The 19,092-nt window shown below is 34.0% G+C and overlaps 2 protein-coding genes across 4 annotated transcripts; one reads left to right on the top strand and one right to left on the bottom strand.

The window, feature by feature from the left end:
* Window positions 1–70: 70 nt before the first annotated feature.
* Window positions 71–6,295, bottom strand: BOD1 (Biorientation Defective 1). 3 transcript variants are annotated; one of them, XR_001330967.3, is made up of 6 exons: window positions 5,944–6,295; window positions 4,992–5,881; window positions 3,776–4,921; window positions 2,992–3,699; window positions 527–722; window positions 71–319 (listed from the first exon to the last, which is right to left on the bottom strand). XR_001330967.3 is itself a non-coding variant. In XM_014242159.3 (5 exons), exons 1-5 carry the CDS (start codon window positions 6,177–6,179, stop codon window positions 183–185), a joined length of 3,117 nt encoding a protein of 1,038 aa, XP_014097634.2. In that variant the 5' UTR covers window positions 6,180–6,295; the 3' UTR covers window positions 71–182. The 3 variants fall into 3 exon arrangements, 2 of the variants coding, with proteins under 2 accessions (XP_014097634.2, XP_069962022.1); XM_014242159.3 differs by lacking the exon at window positions 527–722; XM_070105921.1 differs by lacking the exon at window positions 71–319 and having other exon boundaries at window positions 523–722.
* A 1,213-nt stretch (window positions 6,296–7,508) lies between these two features.
* On the top strand, window positions 7,509–17,281 carry tin (tinman). Its single transcript, XM_070105922.1, has 3 exons — window positions 7,509–8,431; window positions 12,553–13,514; window positions 16,546–17,281. The coding sequence occupies exons 1-3, from the start codon at window positions 8,178–8,180 to the stop codon at window positions 16,935–16,937; spliced, it is 1,608 nt and encodes a 535-aa protein (XP_069962023.1). The 5' UTR covers window positions 7,509–8,177; the 3' UTR covers window positions 16,938–17,281.
* The last annotated feature ends 1,811 nt before the right edge of the window (window positions 17,282–19,092 follow it).

Here is a 19,092-nt window from a genome sequence, read left to right on the forward strand (position 1 = left end):
TTTTTCTGCAATTATCACAACAACAACATTACATTATTAAAAGCAGCAAAATGAGAAAAAATTATATCACTTGTATAAATGTACATATATATATATATTTTTTTTTATTTAAGCAATGTATATAAATTTTTAAATTTTAAATATTATTTTTTATTACGCCGCCGATAAAACAACATCTACTTCTAGATTATGGTATCCATACCTCTACGACGTGAACGTTGACTTAAAATAGGACGCGGTTTGTACAGATCCTCACTGTTATAACGCTGTTGACTCAATTTATTTACAGACGCAATGCGGCGAACGCATTTCACCTCATCTGTAAAGGACACACACATTAAAGTTCGTTGAAACGAAAAATCAATACGAACATACACATAAACATGTAGGTGAAAAGTAAGTAGCGGCAGATTAGATATAAAATAAATAAACAAATAAAGAGGCACATAGGAAATTTAAACGGAAAAAGGAAAATACTCAAATAATCAATTGAAAACACTTCAAAATTAATTAACAAATTGCTTACCCAGCATGTTTTGTAGGATATACAATACATTTTTGTTTTTGTTTTGGTTTTTTGTTTACATTTAATTTAATGAACTCTTTTATAACTGACTATGTTATTAGGTCATGCGATACGCGTAGACGCTACATTTTTACCAGTACCTATTAATCGCTTCATATTGAGTTTTGCTTTTCTTTGATTTAATTTGTATGCATATCTAAAAATCAATGAAGAATAGAGCGAAATGTAAATAAAAGAAAACAACGTGATATCTGTTAATCGAATAAGTAATTAGCAATTTACAATTTCTTACAAAATTTTCTACTAAATATTTTTAATTTAAACTTTGCTTTACAATTCAAAATACCATTTATTTTCGTTTTAATTTATAAGTATTTAAAATTAGAAAAATTAGCGTGAGTTTGCAATAAATGAGTGTGTACGTGTGCCAATAGTATTAGTAATTCTTATATACATACATATACATATAATAATTTGGGTGCAGAATTTAAAATTACAAAAATTTATTAAATGAGTAAGTGTTATTTATAAATTATTTCTGTAATTTAAAAGTTAAAATGCGGAAATATTTTAACATTTAAACACAAAAGGCGTTATATCCACTTGTGAGTTTCAAAAAAACGATTTTGTGTTTTGCATATATGTATATCGAATACATTTGAGAATATTCTTCGAAAATTTAAAGCTGATCCAGCAAACAGTTTAAAGAGATGTAAGCGTATTTGTATGAATTCTTAAACTTAGTGTAATCGCTGCCAAAACTTTAAACGCGTTTTTCTCGATACGCTGTACCGAAGTCGTTGAGATAAACTAGAAACAGATATAGCTAAGAATATTTGTCAGATAATGATCGAATAAGATTTTTGATAATAATTTCGAATTTTTTAAGCTACGCTGAAGTGTAAATGTTTTCATTAAAATCGATTTTTTTTGGGAAGCCGCCATTTTGTCAAAAATAAAAATTCTAACTAGTCCTTCTACCATTACTTGTATTAATCTATGATGACAACAAAGTTTTTTATGTTTTGGATTTTATATAGCTTTAAGCATAAAAATCTTCCTTAACGCCAGACACCTTTTTTTCGGTGGTACTTCTGGAGAGCGGCTACGGGATCAAGTGAATTCAAATTTTTTCAAAATGAATCACCGATTATTAAAGTACATTAAACTCTATAAATTTACATTTTTTATTTATTTTTGAAATAAAATGCTGCTTTAACCGATTTCACGAAAAACTATGGTTTTTCTAACGTACAAGTGAATATATCTACATAAGTTATTGACGAATTAAGATGTACACAGTTCCATTAAAAAAAAAATATTTCAGAAATATTCAAAAAATATTGATTATAGAATAACTTTTGATTAAATTAATAAATATGTCAAGACCAAAAAAATAATGGTTTAGTAATAAAATGTATTTAATTAAATTTCATTTAATATAGCATATATTTTATAAAGAAAAAGTTTTCTAAACTCTTTTTATATACAAGTAAGTACAAAATTTATTTGGGGTAGTAAATGAAACACTTTTGTGACAGAAAAAAAATTTTTACCTTATCGGAAATGATTGCAGAGTGAATTCACTCACACGAAAAATAAATTTTTAACACAAATTCATACATGCATATGTAGATGGAAAATGGAGATAACGATTAGTACATTCAACATATAATTAAGCATCTCATAAAATTCAATTGACCACGCTTTTTTTTTTAAACGCTTATTCTAAAATAGAAATCTAGTTATTCGTTGCTAAAGAATATAAAAAAACGTGAGAAATTATTTACAAGACAAATTGTTAAAAAACAAGACAAAACTTACACTTCGACTGCACCGAAGCTATAATACCCTACACAGGTGCATTTCGTATAGCATAAAATTGTTTAAGATTTCTATTTTGTTTTTTATCGCTCAGCTTGAATGGCAGCTATGTCCGATAGTAGTCCGATGTCGGAGGTTCCGACCAACGAATAGCTTCTTGGATAGAAAACGACGTGTGCAAAATATCAGAACGATATCTCAAAATCTGAGGGACTAGATCGCGTATGAACAGACGGACGGGCGAATATGACTCATTTGACTCAGCTTGTCACGCTGATCATTTATATACCGATTATATATTTTATAGGATCTCCGAAGTTTCAGTGTGTTTCTGTTTAGGGCATAATTAGTGTTAAAATATTTCGTTTACTATTACTATTTACAGTTAAAGTCTTAAGGCGATACATTTGAAAGACTCGAGATTTTTTCTACTCACTACCTTTACAAACCTGTTTACTTTATTTTTAGGTGGAAGCAAGCAAACAACAACTAGTATACTACTTTTCTACAAATATTACATCTAAATTAAACAAAAAATATGTGTTACAGAATAATGCAAATTAAATAAATTCATAAAAAACACTGCAAAAATCTACGAGCACAAAATGTAGGGGTGTTGGCAAGATGTATTAATTGCTTACCGGCATTTTTATCCAACGCCATATTCTCTTTGGAATTCACGCTCGCATCGGATGGCGTGGGTGAGGGCTTACTTTGTACAAGACTACCGTTATTATTGCGTTTACGTTTCCCATGTAAGTTGTGAACGCCATCGTATGTACTACCGACCGAGCTGCCCGCACTTCTTTCGCCGCTGTTAAAATATTCACGCTCCGCAGCATAGGTGGGCACACAATCGATCGTTAAAGTAGCACATGTTTGTGGTCTTTTACCGTCGTCTGTTTCGCCTTCATTTTGCTGTTGTTCGTAATTGTCGCACAACTCATTAACACAATCGAAACGTAAATTGTTAACCACACGCCGACAGCGATCCATGGCGTTATCTATGAGACGCAAGCGATCAGAAAACTGTTCACTTGCTTCTTCGAAGAAAAGTAGCTGGCGCTCATCATCTGTAGTGAGCGCGCTTGCAGCTTGAGTATTCTGCACGACTGGTGCAATAGCGCGTTTAGTTGATGTGTTGTCTATTTGACAATCTTTCACAATCATCTCAGAGGTGTGAGTATATGTGGCTGATGATGGTCCCAGATCGATGAAATTGATGTTGGGATTTTCGAGCATATCACTTAAAATTACTACTTTATTGCCGTGTGGTTGTGTCGCCAACGCATTTGTACTTACATCTTCAGTTATCATAGTCGATGCTACAGCAGGTTTCTCTTCGTGTTCTTAAAACAAAACAACAAAATAAAATAACGTATATTTTTATGACATATGACTCACATGACTTTGTCACAAACTTACCGCTTTTTGACTTCCCTTTTGGACTATGCGAAGAGTTCTTCGTATCTTTAATTTGACTTGGTTTCTTATCGTTGTTGTTTGATGTGGTGTTCTGACCAGCTTTTTCGCGCTCGCTGCCGCCATTTTTACGACTAGCACCATTAGCACCTCCACCTTCGTCATTCGAATCGGTTGATTTGTGTCGCCGCACTTGATTCACCCTTTCGCTATTGTGGTCATCAATGGGTGCTTCAGTTTTGGTATTTTCTGCACTGCCATCATCTTTTTTTGCGCTACCACCGTTGTTTGAAGTGCTTCGATGATGCTTCTTTTCATTTTCACGTTTCTCACGCTTCACGTCGTGGCTTTCAGATCGGCTCGACGAACTTGATGAAGATGTGAAAGCGTTTGAAGTTTTCGATGTGACGTGCTTTTCGTTTTTGTTACTTGAACTTGTATCATGAGAGCGACCGGTGGAGGAGCTAGACCGTTTGGAGCTACTACTACGTTCGGTACTATCATTCTTACTCTTTGTACTATTGTCGTGTGTGCGTGATCTATCCTTGCTTCTATCCTTCTCCTTGTGATTCTTATCTTTATCTCTGTGCTTGTCTTTTTCTCTGTGTCTACTTTTATCGCTACTTCTATCCCTATCACTACTCCTATCCTTCTCTCGACTCCTGTTTTTGCTTCGATCCCGATCTTTATACTTGTCTTTTGAGCTGTGCGATCGCCGTTTATCTTTCGAATGCTTTTTATGTCGCGAAGACGATGAGGAGGAACCGTGATTGCGTGAAGTACTTGCTTCTTTTTTATCCCGCTGCTCTTGCATGGGTATTGGAAATACTCCATCTGTTACATTCACAGATTCAGCTTTCGATTCGATTTCACCCTCCTCCTTGTATTGCTGAATACTTACATCTTCTAAGGAAGAACCGAAACTGCTGTCCAGAGGTGTGGGGGTAGGTGTCGCTGCAGGCGTTGTGATGCCTGTAGCTTGCATGCGTTCCACATCAGTATCGATTGTTAAATTACCGAAGTGATGTGGTGCCCCCTTACTTTCCAAATTTTCACCTATAGTACTCACTTGTCTTGTCGATATATCATCACCTGTTACTGAATTGCATTCGCCTTCCCGTTCCAGCAAATTCGCTTTTCGCTCAGTGCCTATAAATCAATTGTTATTTCCCCATACAAATATATATAATGAATGAGCTAATAATGCGTCCCAACCTACCTTCAAATTTAATCTCGTCTTTTTTAATATCGAAATGTAGCTCAGATGGCGCCGACTTCGCACCTAACATTTCGGACGAATTTTCACTGAATTTTGGCATTTGTGCCTCCTCAGATATATTCGCAGAAGCCAATTCAATCGCTGCTGCTGTTTGATCGGAAATCGTTTGTGGCGTGTTATGTGTACTGGAATTATCCATGAAACTATGTGAGGCATTTGCAGTCACGTCAGAGATGTTACTGTCACTCGACACCTGTGATAATTGAGAATCTTGCGATATTAGCGCATCCGTACCAAACGATATGTTGGCATGTTTCGCAACTTCGGGATCTGTTGAATTTGCCGACACGGAGGTGTCCTGTGTTTCTGAGTCTTGTTGATTACCGGTTTCAACTTTTATCATACTTTCGCTTGATATTGCTTCGAATTTGCCGATGTTCAATTGCGGCTTCATATCAGCTTGATATTCATGCTTAATCTCTGACTTTATAGTTGTATTTGGTTCCACACATTTTACAAGTGGTTCGAAAGGCGGTGACTCGTCATCCTCGTCTGCCGTTTTATCATCGGCATCAACGTCCATATCCATGACTGATGGGTCGTCTCCGTGACATTCTGATTTTACTGTCGCTTTATCGGAATCAGGACTCACTTGTTCCAGTCCAGTTGGCAAAAGACTGCTGGTTTCTATTTTTAATGGCGGTCCAGTCAATGGCAACGGTGGTAGTGGATGCATGATTGGTGGTGGCGGTTCGTGTTTGACGGGAGGTGGTGGCAGACCTAAATATTTATATGTAATTTCTTCAATGCGCGGTTGAAAAACGGTGCCTATTTTCGGATTCACTACTTGATCAACTATACGTTCCACGCCTACATCCAAAAAACCAGATCTGCGCAAACAAATGAGAAAAATTTAAATATGTTTTACGCCAACGTGTCCCACTCGACTTACTCTGTGATATGTCTACGCAACTTCTCACGTAGTTGATTTTTATTCATGTCGGGCGTCCATTGTTGTTCAGATAGGAATTTTTTCACTGTACTTTCCACACGTTGTCGAAGATTTTGATAAGCAGGCTTGGTGTCCACGTCTGCCATTGAATCTTTGCGAAATTCATCGAAAACACCTTGTGACTTTACTTCATGCAAAATTCGATCCTCAAGCTGAGGATCTAAATGTGAAGCCATTGTCGTGCTTCTATTTTGAACTATTTTTTTTTAAGTAGTTGTTAAAAACACAAATGTTTCTAATAACAATTACCAAAACTCAATTATTTTGTTATTCTACGCCTCCTACAAAAAACATTGTGATGTTGCCAGACGTTACTATCTGGTTTCAGTAATTTATAACACACCGTTCACACGTAAAGTAAGATTTCTATTCGAGCAATCTTTTTAAATTTTTCTTCATCACGGTAAAAAATACTTTTAGTATTTAAATAGTAGCAAACAGATGTTTTTACATTTGAAGCAAGTGTTAGATGTCGGTATGAATATGATCGGACCATAACTGCTATCTTTCGGGCAAAACTAATGTTTTTTGATAGTTTCATTAATAATTTCGGGGTGAAAATTATTATTTGATATTTCAATGCAGGGCTGACAACAAGTGTTGTTACAGGGAAAATTCAGAAAAAGTTAAAACATTTGCTTAGTTTTAGATATTAATTTATAACTAAATTCCAGAAAATCTATGCTATTTAAAATAGACAATACAACACAGAACAGCTGAAATTAATGAGTTATTAATTTTCAGGATTTTTGAATATAAAACTGCCAAAACTTAGTAAAGATATTTTAATATAGTAAGAAAAGAAAAATCCCTTCTATTAGCCACATTAAAAAAAAAGAAATAGATAATTTTATTTACGTTATATTTACGTATATTTTATTTACTAAAACTTACTTTTCGGGTATATCAAAAGAATTACGTAGAAGAAATATCATATAATAATAATTAATATTTTCATTATAAATGAGTAACAAAAGTAATATTACAAAAAAAAATTGTTAGTGTTTGCAGTCAATAACACTGACTTGAAATACTTTCAACAAAAAAATATTTAGGTGATAACAGTAAATTCTTTCTAATGGACAATTTTTAAATATCATAAATATGTTATTAAAAAAATGTATACTAAATTTACCTTTTAATTTTAATATATATTTTTTATCTTATAAAAGAGTAACATTTGATTGTTAAAATCATATTTTTCATTAGTTACACTTCCAATCTTAAAATAATAAATTAACCCTAAGGCTGATATATTATTGATTGAAATTAGTTTAGATTTAGCTTCTTTAATCGTTCAACAAATTTTTAATAAAAAATATTAAGATTATAATAGAAAAAGTTTTAATGAAAAGGCTTTACCTAGACAACTTAGAGTAAAAAATAGTAGATAAATAGAATAATAATAAATAACAATGATATGACCCCCTAACCCAATTCGAAATAAAATGTCAGTTCGCTTTGTTATTTATAATAAAACATTTTGCATACTGATGTGACAAGAATAGCGAAAATAAGTAAATACGTTATAAATAAGATAATTATTTTGTAAAACATTATTTGAAAACGGTCAATCTAGTTGAAACATTGTATTGCAACGATCTCACCAATGGCTCGTCGTATCAGAAAACATAGAGAGAGTTCTCTGACGGAATACACATAAATAACGGAATGAAACATTCCGTCGCAATGTGATTGGTCGGAGTGGCAGCCATTTTTTAAATACACAAAACATTCATGCGAATCACAACATCGCTCACCAATAAAACAACAAACAACGGGTGGGTTAACGGCGGCACGAAAGCAGTGTTTGTGTGCTTATGCATGGCACAGGCTATTTGTGTGTAAATATGTATGTCAATGCCATGGCTGACACATGGGCTCAGTGTTTTCGTTTACAGTTAATTAAAAGAAGAAGGCAGTCAATCGGAACCAGTCGAGCGGCCCGTCCGCATTTAAATTATACCGCGTTTGCATTGTCGCTACGGTAAATAATACCAATTGCAAATAAAATAAATTTACATACCTACACTAATACCAGCTTATATGTATAATAACAAAAAACAATGTGTAGGTAAAAGTACTTTAGAAGGAAGTGGATTAACTAGTCAAAACAGGTGTGCAAATAAAATAATAAAAACAATTTGTTTTTATTAAACTCCACATACAAGTGTATGTGCCAGCGAGACTTTCAAGTGGACAGTGCAAATTGTCAAATCAAGTGTAGAGTGCCGTCGTTAAAGCTCAACAATATGTTACAACATCAACAACAATCACAGGTGTCACAGGGATACTACGATTACAGTCAATCTAGTCCGACTAATTTTACAAATTCGGATTCTTTAAATACAACGCCGTTTTCAGTGAAGGATATACTGAATTTGGTGAACCAAAACGAGAATTATGAGGTGTTTGGTTCTTTGGAGAGGTTAGCTAAATTTTTGTTAATTTTAATATTATATTACTTTATTTAGATATGGGTATATGTTTGAGCGTATTATCACAGCGGTCAAATTTAAAATCAATTACATTTAAATAATCTGAGCAAATTTTAAATACAAATTTCCCAAAATTAACAACCAAACTTTATTATAAACTTACACTTATATAGCACTTAACAAACACGATTTTTGTTAGAATATCGTTATAACACTGATTTTTTGTTGTACCTTAGTCAACAAAAATTCATAGTATTGCTATAATTATAAAAATACATAAAAAGGCAAAACAAAGCGCAAACAATAAACTTGAATATAATATAATTAAAAGCGATGTGAATTGCCAAATGAAATTATGTAGATTTCTTCCTTCTTAAACTCTTAGTTAACAAACCTGTTTAAGGTAGTTGGCAAATCGCCACGCTTCTGTAAATATTTTTGTCATATGAGAAGTCTAAACTTCTAAGTTTTTAGCTGCAATTGACGTAAATAATCTACCTAAGGAGCAGTTTCAATGGGAGAGGCAAGTCTAAGAATTTCAAAAATTAGAAAATATTTTTGTTGCATTAAAGTACACTTTAGGATCCTAAGTATTGTACATTACTAAATTAGTAGAATGGCGTTAAATGAGTATTTCTCTTAACAGAATTTTTCCAATCGGGCGATAGATTGATAGACAAGCACATATATTCACCTGAAATTTTGACTGTAGCTTCGCAGTAACATTAACATGTAACCGTATGTTTTTTTTAGTATTGTAACTTTGTTATAAACAGTTCACTTCTAATTTTTCCGGTAAAACAGTTAACCTTATTTAACAATGCCCCAATTTCGAGAATAAATGTATTTGGTTACGGCCACGGTCATCCTTCGAAAAATGTAATTCCGATGAGTTGTCCAGTAACGGCTATTTTTTGTATCAAAATGTTATATACAATTTTATTATTCACTCTAATAATATGAAAGAATGGAAGAGCGAAATACGATTTCTTATTTTTTACCCGCTGAATGAATTGTCAAAATTAGTGTGTTTTGGGAGTTCTAGACTGTACTAACTCTTGAAATAAAAAGGGTAATAAATAAATTTTCTATAGCTTTTTATGAGCATTATTAGTTAAAAAAGTTCTCTTAACTCGGGATATATACATATAGTTTAATAGGCACCTTTATATTTTTCAGCAATAAATGCAAGGTTTCTGTTCTCTAATCAATTATGATATAAGTAAGACCGGGATAATCGGTTTAGAAAGAAATGATGAGAAGAAAATCGAAGATATATTAACTCTATAAATTCGTTGGCATAATTAGAATTGCATTCTGGAGAATTGGTATAACGCATGTAACCCAAAAAAGCGGTTAAAAGAGGTTCATTGGAACTACTTTGAAGTGTTCGGAGAGTGTTTGTTCATTATGAAATGCGGCTGCCAGCATAGTACAGACGCAATGAAAAAGAGCATTATAATCAACACAGTTTAGCAATCAAAAACAAAAAAAAAACTGCGTTGGAAACATCAATAAGAGAATATTTCACTTAAGAGTGTTCGAATTTAGAATAGTACCTTGTTCACAGCAATCTACTGTAAACATCAGAGCAGATAGTGTATAATTAACAGAACTGAACAGATATAAGAAATGGATAATTGATATAAGCGAAATTACGAAAAATTAATGCTAACACAAGTCCACGCTTATGGACTGATTAGTCGTACCAAAGTAAGCCAAACCATAATTTATGAAACAGGCTATTTAGAAAATGCTGTCAACCTGTATTCTTCGTTAACACAGATCACAATAAAATTCAATTAAAACATTTTTAATATAATAAATCTGAGGCTAAACGTTACAATTTATTTTTATTTTTATACATTGGGTTACGAAATAGCTATACTGATGTCCCAAACGCCACCAGCGAGGACAGCTACAACACCTCCGCATGCTTACCTTTTATTTAGGGATAGGCTGACAGAATATATGGAGCTCTTTGAACTTGCTAAAGCATTGCTTACGGTGTTTCATAAGACACCTGTGAGAAATTTTCCAATTGATAGTAAAAATGTAATCGGAAATATGTTCGTTTACCGTCTACCTACAATAGGTATAGCAACGGTCTTAACCACTTTTGTAGCCGATTGTAACACAATGACAAAGAGAAAACTTGCTGACAAATTTTAAAATTCACAAAGAATTGTTCAATCACACAATAAAAGACAACCGTTATTAGAGTGGACCAACAAAAATTATTATTTTTTCCTCAGATAACGTCGAAAATCACGAAAAGCAATTCTGGTAAAGTTTGAGCTCTTAATAGTATTTATTATTAACAGGTGGCGCATTGTGATTTTTGATTTTCCATATAAATACCACAGAAATATTTTGTTATTGTGTTAAGACGTTTTATGCATTCCAACAAATGATTGTTAATGTGTTTCAACAAACTATTGTGAAAAGAAATTAATATTTTTGTGAATTCAACGATCTATAAAAAAGGTATGCTGTTTATATTTTTTTACAATATAATACCTCGAAATCATAAAATACTTTAACTTTTATGATTATTTTTTTCGATAAATTCATAGATTTGTTGGTTTTCATTTATTGATTAAAAATAAGGTAAAAATACAATTTATAATAAAATAAAAAGTATTAGAAAATTTATGATTTGATGAATTTATCGTTTACGATTTAAGTTTGGAGTTTTAACTTTGGATTGGCTGGGCCACCTACTTTTTATACTTTTCTATTAAATTCTGTAAAAAATATTTGAATAACTATATCTTTCAACATTGAACCACATTTGCTAGCTATATTCACATGTATGAGTGCACCCGTTGAATATGTATATATGGTATATAGGTACATATATATATATACTTATACATATGTATGTATGTATTTGAATAACTCAACACTGTCAGGTAGCAAGAAGAAAAGAAGCTGTCATTTAACTCTGCGGTTTTTATTTTTTCTATTTATTTACATTTAATAACGCCTCATAAAAAACAATTTTGACCAATTTCCAAAGAAAACACATACACCCAGAAAGTCTGTGTTTTCATAGGCAAAACGGATGCGCACAAAGATACAACGGACGAAAAGCAAAAATGAAGAAAAAAATGATGAAATAAAATTAAATACAAATTTGAAAGAAAGGTCTGCTAAAGTCTTTGCTTTAGACAAAATCAACTGCAGATGAGGGAGAAGCGCGGCAAGGAAAACATCCTACGCAAATATAAGTGTTTGTATTTGTGACTACGCTCATCACGGTGCGTAGCTGCAGCACTGGTTTATAGTGAACGCACAAGAAAATTTATTATGATTTCTTCAAATTCATGAAAATTGTTGTTTTTGTTAGTTTTTTTTTTTTGAACACACTAAATTTTGTCAAATCATCGACAATGTATTTTTAACCAACCTCTATGTGCATACACACGTTTGCAAGCAAGTAAAGGCATAGACATACATACAATACAGATGCAAATACGTGTTTAACTTTTTTCTTCAAATATTATATGTAAACCTTGTGTGTGTTGTTGCTGACATATTTTTATTGCTTTGGAGTGAGGTCGATAGAAAGTTGAGTCGCGGGCGCCTGCGCAGAAGTTGATGACCGTTTTTGTCTTGAAGCAACAATGTTCACATGTATGTATGTATGTTTGTATGTGCGTAGTGGCATGAAACTCAGCTGTAGGTAACAGTGCACATGTGTATATTATGTGTTACATACATATATGTAAATATATAAATGGTCATGTGTGCACTGTATGTTCCGGTCACTGGTTGGCCGACGGTGCCAAGCCGTTCCATTTTAGTAGTGCCGCTTGGCATTAGTTCACATACTTAAAGCAGTGTTCAGCGTTGTCACCAAGCAGAGATCAGCGGGATTTGCGAAATTTCTAGCCCGCTCACTAGTCGCCATACTACGTCGATGTCTTGCTGCGCTCACATATGTATGTGCTCGCATTAATAACGGTCAATATGCGCACATATGTATTTCATTAATTATGCCTACGGGGGGTGGTGACATAAGGAACCTTTTACTAAATGCTTATTTCCGCATTTAATTTTTTGCTCATGCGTTCTCTTCTCTCTTCTTCTCCCTTACTATTTACAGTCCCATGCATAGCGATTCGACACCCGCATCTTGCGTCAACGATTACGACACGCAAAGTTATCAGGAAACTCCAGTTATGTCACAACTGCAAGTGCCCAACATGACCCCGGCGACAATGGCGGCGGTCGGCGCAACAACAACATCCGGCTACCAGTATCCTCTGCACAACCATCATCCTCATCCTCATGCGACTTTCAGTGATTACGCTGCTACCCCGCATGCAGTTGCGGCTGCCGCCGCCGCTTATCCACCACATTTACACCCACATTCGCATGCGCACGGTCATCATGCCCAGCATCCACACCCACACACGCACACACATCATGTACCTCCTCCTTACCATCAACATTATGGCGCTGTGCAATGGTATATGCCGACACCGGCAACACCTGTAATGACCAATGGCAATGCGATGTGTGCTGCAGGCAGCAGCAGCGCCTCGCCCAGCGCATCCGGCGCGTACGGTGTACCAGCCGCACATTCCACAGCTTACAGTTACAACTATCAACACCCGAGCGATGCTTACGGTATGAGTGGCGTGAACGGTACGAATGGCACGAATGGCGTTGGCAGCCTCGAAATCGCCAGCAGCAAAAGCGACTACACTTCCACACCATATGTGACGCCGTCGCCCACCTTGGATCTCAACAGTTCGACAGAGGTGGGCGATCCACACACGGCCGCATCGGCGATGACAGCGAAATTAACGGCGTTGCCATCAAAAGGTAGTGGGCATGGTAAGTCCGCAGTGGCGTCGCAACAATCTCTGCAGAACTTAATGGAGACCGCAAATAACGGTTCCTCTATGCAGCAGCATTTAGCCAATAGCGGTGCAGGCGGCTTGCACAATATGAATGGACATTTGAGCACACAAAAAAGCGTCTCCGACAATGTGCAGGTTTCTAGCGAATCTATCTTGGGAAATACCGGCAGCAGCGGCGAATGTGGAATTTCTAAACGCAGTAAGTTTAGTTTGATTCGGTTTTTAACATAAATAGATATTCATCCAAATTACCATTATAATTGATTACCGTGACGAAATTAGTCGATTTAGCCATGTCCGTTTGTCTGTCTTTACATACCAGAAGTAATTCCTCACTTTTTGAGATATGGCACGGTCCTTTTCTCCCAAAGACGCTGCTCAAGTTTCGGAAGCGCCGATATTGGACCACTATAGGATATAGCTGCCATGCAAAATAATCGATGAAAATTAAGATGAACATTAGGGTGGAACGAAAACAATTTTTTTTTTGCTTAGCCTAAGGGTAAAATTTGTAGATTATAAAAAAAGAAAATTTTTGGAAAATTTTTTTTTTTTTAAACATCTAGAGGCTATCTAGAGGAATAAATATCGAGTTAAAATATTTTTTGGCCAAAAAAAAGAATTGTTTTTGGTTTAAACTCTTCACATTTATATACAAATTACCGAATTTGACGGGTTTTGAGCAAGGAAAGCATGTTGTTATTTAAGACTTTTTTTAAAACTCCAATAATGACCACAAAAAGTTTTTTTTAGTTGATGACTTTAAATTGGACAGAAAGAGGACTCTCCACAGCTTCTAAAACAATTATCAAAAACTCTTAAAAAATTTTTAACTGAAATTTACTTTAAAAGAGAGTGGGCCGACTCTAGTTGTACAAAAATATTTTTTTTCCATAATTTTCTTTTTTTATAATCTGCAAATTTTACCCTCAGGCTAAGCAAAAAAAACATAATTAAAGTTTTTCAGGTTTTTAAGTTAAAATATTTTATACATTCGTAAACTCATGACTATCGAACTAAGCATTCTTCCGATAATGACAAATACTGCTCTTTTTGGGTACGAGTATATTAATTGAAAATTTTCTGAAGCAAATATTTTTTTATTAAGAAAATAATGAAGCAACAAAATACATATTTACTACCATTTTGAAATAATAAAAGGAGCTTTTGTGGATCAAATTCTAAATGTATCCAAAATAAAATTAAAAATTAAAAAAAAACGTCAATTTTACCTGTAATCTAGTTAATTTGTTTTCTACGTTATGCATAACCTAAAAACTTCTTTATAATAGCTCTTTCAAAGATCTGTATTAATTGGAAATTAGTTAGTTGTGTAGTTATTGAAAACTCATATGGACGTCTAACGAATAGTAGATTATCGAAATCACTTGGTTCATTCTATATGCAAGGTTTTCAAATCTTTCTGAACGAAATTCGTGTGGCTATTTGGCTTATAGTCTACGTTACTGAATGGTTGCAGTAGTAGTTATAGCTAGAAGGTAAAGAACCTTAAAAAAAAAAAATAAATGCATCTTTGGAGAATTGTTTGGATATTGATTTTGGGAAAGTGGTTCTTCGCCATGTTTATTCTTAAGGCTTATTCTAGTGTAGAATTTCAAAAAAATAAAATTTTTAACTTCCCGCTAAGAAAATTGAAAATTTTCTAAAAATCGGGAAGATATTGGTTTCACCCCATTTTGCAAAAATCGAGTTCTCAACAGATCTCGACGTTTTGAGGGTCGAGGAAGCTTCCCCGAACATTTCTACGATGATGTCCGTATGTCTGTATGTATGTGTGGATGTATGTGTGTGTGTGTGGATGTATGTGACCCTCTTATAACTTTTAAACGGCTCAACCGATTTGAATAAACTAAACGGCATTCCAAAGGGTTTCATTGCACTTGAATTTCGTGTGTCGTTTGGACCCAATCGGACCAGTAGATTTTGAGAAATCTCAAAAATAAAAATTTTGAAAAATCGTTTTTCTTTCTTCCAAACGACTTGACCGATCAACACCAAAAACTAATCAGTTCTAAACCTTGAAGAAACACATCGTTTGCCGCAAACCGGGTCGAAATCGGTTGATTTACTTGCTAGATATCGAAAACGAAAAATTTCGAAGAGCTCAAAAGCAGTGAAAAAAGCGAAATTTGAACGTTAGCGTATGAAATTAGAGGGAAGTTGCAGGGATGGCCCTTGAGGCCAACCGTTTTCCACATTTTTTTTCATATTTTCAAAGCTTAACTATTTAGGAATATGTCTAAGACAGGATTTTTCCAAATTTTAATTATTTTCGGAGATATAGACTGACTGACCCGCCCTCTAAACTGGTTCGGCTGGGTCTTATCGAACAAAAGACTTTACGCGAAACTTTAAATTCGTTTTTCTCAGACCAGACTTTTTCAATGATTTTTAGGCTTCTACTGGACCGATTAACTTGAAATTTTCACAGAATCTTTTTTATAGACCTCTCACGAGTATGAACTAGCGTCATCCCCAAATTTAAATTTTTACTATTTTTAAAAAATACGAGGAAATGAAATAAATGGAAAAAAATCGTTTTTTTTCCAAACAGTCTTTTTTACTTATCGCTAGTTTATACAATTGCGACATCATTACAGATTGAGAATCTTTGTTAATTTCAGATGACTAGGAGGGTTAAAATCATGCTTATGCTCATGTGCACTTCATCAGCTGCCAGTTTTTTAAATTTTTAACTTTTATTTTTAAATTTTTTTCTGTACTCTTGTAACGTTAATAAATAAGTGATAAAAAAACCGATGGTAAAAATAATGATTGCTTTTTTTTTACGACGCTTTAAAAATTACGTAAAATTCATGTCTTTACACTAGAATAACCCCTTAAACATTTTTTAATTATTGCCATAATATTAGTAAATAGAAAAGAAAATGACCAATTGCATAGTTACATGTTTGGACAAAAAATGTTGAATTTAGTTGAGAAATTCCTTGACAGGAGTCGGCACAATATTCCTGACGGTATACAAAGTATGATATGAGGAAAATTTGTCTTTTAAAATCCAAAAGTATATCAATGCTTTTCTAGATCGGTCATGACTTTTTACGACAGTTTTACGAATTTTAATATTTACTTCTAAAAAAAATTTATCGTTTGCTTGATGTAAATTTTTATATACTATGAGAAATTTTGATATTTTTCCATCTTTGTATATATTTAATTTTAAATTTTGTCTTAATATTATTTTACAGGAGACACCTCACAAGTCACCTCTTCGCGTTCAGAGCTTCGAAAGAATGGCAAACCGCGTTGTAAGCGCAAACCACGCGTGCTCTTCTCACAGGCGCAAGTTTTGGAGTTGGAGTGCCGTTTCCGTATGCAAAAGTATCTAACAGGTGCGGAGCGTGAAGTCATCGCCCACAAGTTGAACTTATCGCCGACTCAGGTAAAAATTTGGTTCCAAAATCGCCGTTACAAGTCGAAACGCGGTGAAATCGACGGCGACACAATCTCCGTGAAATTGAAAGCGGACAGCAGCGCGACGGGCGTCATGGCGGCAGGTGGCGTTATGTGGGGTCAACTGCATCGCCACAATCAAACACATCCACAGCAAACGGCGCTGCAGGCGATGCATCACTCATAACACGCAGAGCAAGGTGGATACTGCGAACACATACACATACATACTTGCGGTATTAATGTACGTATAAGCATATGCAGTTCGTTGAGTGCAAGTATATTTAAATTATTTAGTTCATATTTTACAATTAAGTTTTGATTTTTCGTTAAAAAAATTTGCAATAATTATGGAAATTCGGTTTACGCGAAGTACCTTCGGAACTAAATGAAATTAACAGTTGTAATAGCATAAAAGCCTATTGATAACGGAATATCCGAGCACAATGTATTTTAATATTAATAGTTAAATAAGTGAGTTGTAAATAAAATGACAATAATTGACTTGGGTCGAGAACATACAATAATAAAGTGCCATTAAATAAATCAAGAAAATATTTTATTTGATCAACATCGAAAACAATAGTCATTTTATCAATGATAAAAGGACGATTTAGGAAACAAGAACAAAACGTTTACTTCGGCTGGATAGGAGCTATTATACCCTTTACAGGTGCATTTCTTATTGGATAAAGGGTATAAAAATGAAAATCTTGATTTTCATCGGTCAGTTTGTATGACAGCTATATGCTATAGTAGTTCGACAAATAACAAGTTTTCCATGCTAGAAATTGGTTTTGATTATTCAGAGTGTATGACAGCCATTTCATATAAAGATCCGATACGATGACGTTGTCAAATTTCAGATTGATAGCTCGAAAACTGAGGAACTAGTGCTCGTATATGCTCATGGAAAGACGAACAGACGGACATGGCAAATAGATTACGCTCGCCACGCCTGCGTATAGGCTCCAACGTTTCCTTTTCTACAATATGTTACAACCATTCTCTCATTACGTATAGTAATACGTATACACTGTTCACGGTAAAAATAGGCGTGTATAGATTAGTTGGCTGCAAAATAAATAACTTGCGAGTAAAATCACTTTAGAGAAACCAACTAGAGGAGGTGGGTTGGTTGGATGATGCCCAAGATTAGACACTTTGCGTGATCCTCATTTTGGGTAAGTACCGTGTGATCTAATTAATATTAATTTTTATTAAAAACCGCAACTTTTTGTTTTAACTTTTAACTTCGGAATTTTAAGTAGTTATCTCCACGTTCATACCCTTTTAAACGATTTAGGATCGCAGTTTCTTGAAGCGCCTTTATATATTGATTGGTCATGTCATGCAGAGCCGACCGAGTATAGATAGAAAAATCATAAGTATACTGATTTTATAATAAAATGTTTCTTTGTATCCAAGATGGAAGACCCTCCGAATGTTTTTGATGTAGGCTTATTTTCGTTTGTCTTGTTGCCAATCAAAAACTTGGGGCTGTTATTAACACTAGAACTACGAACCGGTTGTTTATTATTTATTTATACAATATCCTCTTTATTCGTTATTTAATATTTTAGGATAATGTCATGATTTTTATTAAATTTGTGTGTAGAATAATATTAAAGATTATTTTGTTCTTACGCTTCAAATTTTCAGAGAGAGAGAGACCTATTTGAAATAGGTATGTGGTAAATCATCGCAGTTCTAGTGTTAATATCCTATATATAAAAAAGCACTGAAGGCAGCCTGGAGTAAAGCTTCACTATGAATTTAACCAAGCCTCTTTAATATAGCTAAAACATGGATACTAATAATGATGCCCTATGATGCTTCGCGATGAAAAATAAAACAATATTTAAGCTTTAAATCGAATTGTGCTATATTTCGGTTGTCTTCGAAACCAGTGGCTATATAATACTGGCTAAAATAATAATATACAATACAACAAACTCGGCTATATATACCGAGTTCAGCGATGTTGGTTAAAAAGATGAAAAGTATTCTAATCTTACATGAAAGTGTAAATAAACTCTAAATTTAGAGCAGATGTTTGGCTGCTGCGACTTTGTCAATCTTATTATATACCTTTAAGAAATATTTATCACAGTTGAGCATTCTTTTGACAGAAGAAAAGGCCGATATCCTATTTTAAAATCAATTTGATATCGGATACTTAAGATATAGCTTAAGAAATTGGTTAAATATATAATTAAATTTGGCTCGTGGCTTTTTGGTAGCCGAATTATTCAAAAAAATTTCCGGATTTCCTACTCAAGACGCACATCATTTATAGATGATTGTTCTGATTTCGTAATATTGTTTCTGGAGCTGCTTTT

The sequence above is a fragment of the Bactrocera oleae genome, chromosome 2 (genome assembly GCF_042242935.1).
Source record: "Bactrocera oleae isolate idBacOlea1 chromosome 2, idBacOlea1, whole genome shotgun sequence".
NCBI classification, from domain to species: Eukaryota; Metazoa; Arthropoda; class Insecta; order Diptera; family Tephritidae; genus Bactrocera; species Bactrocera oleae.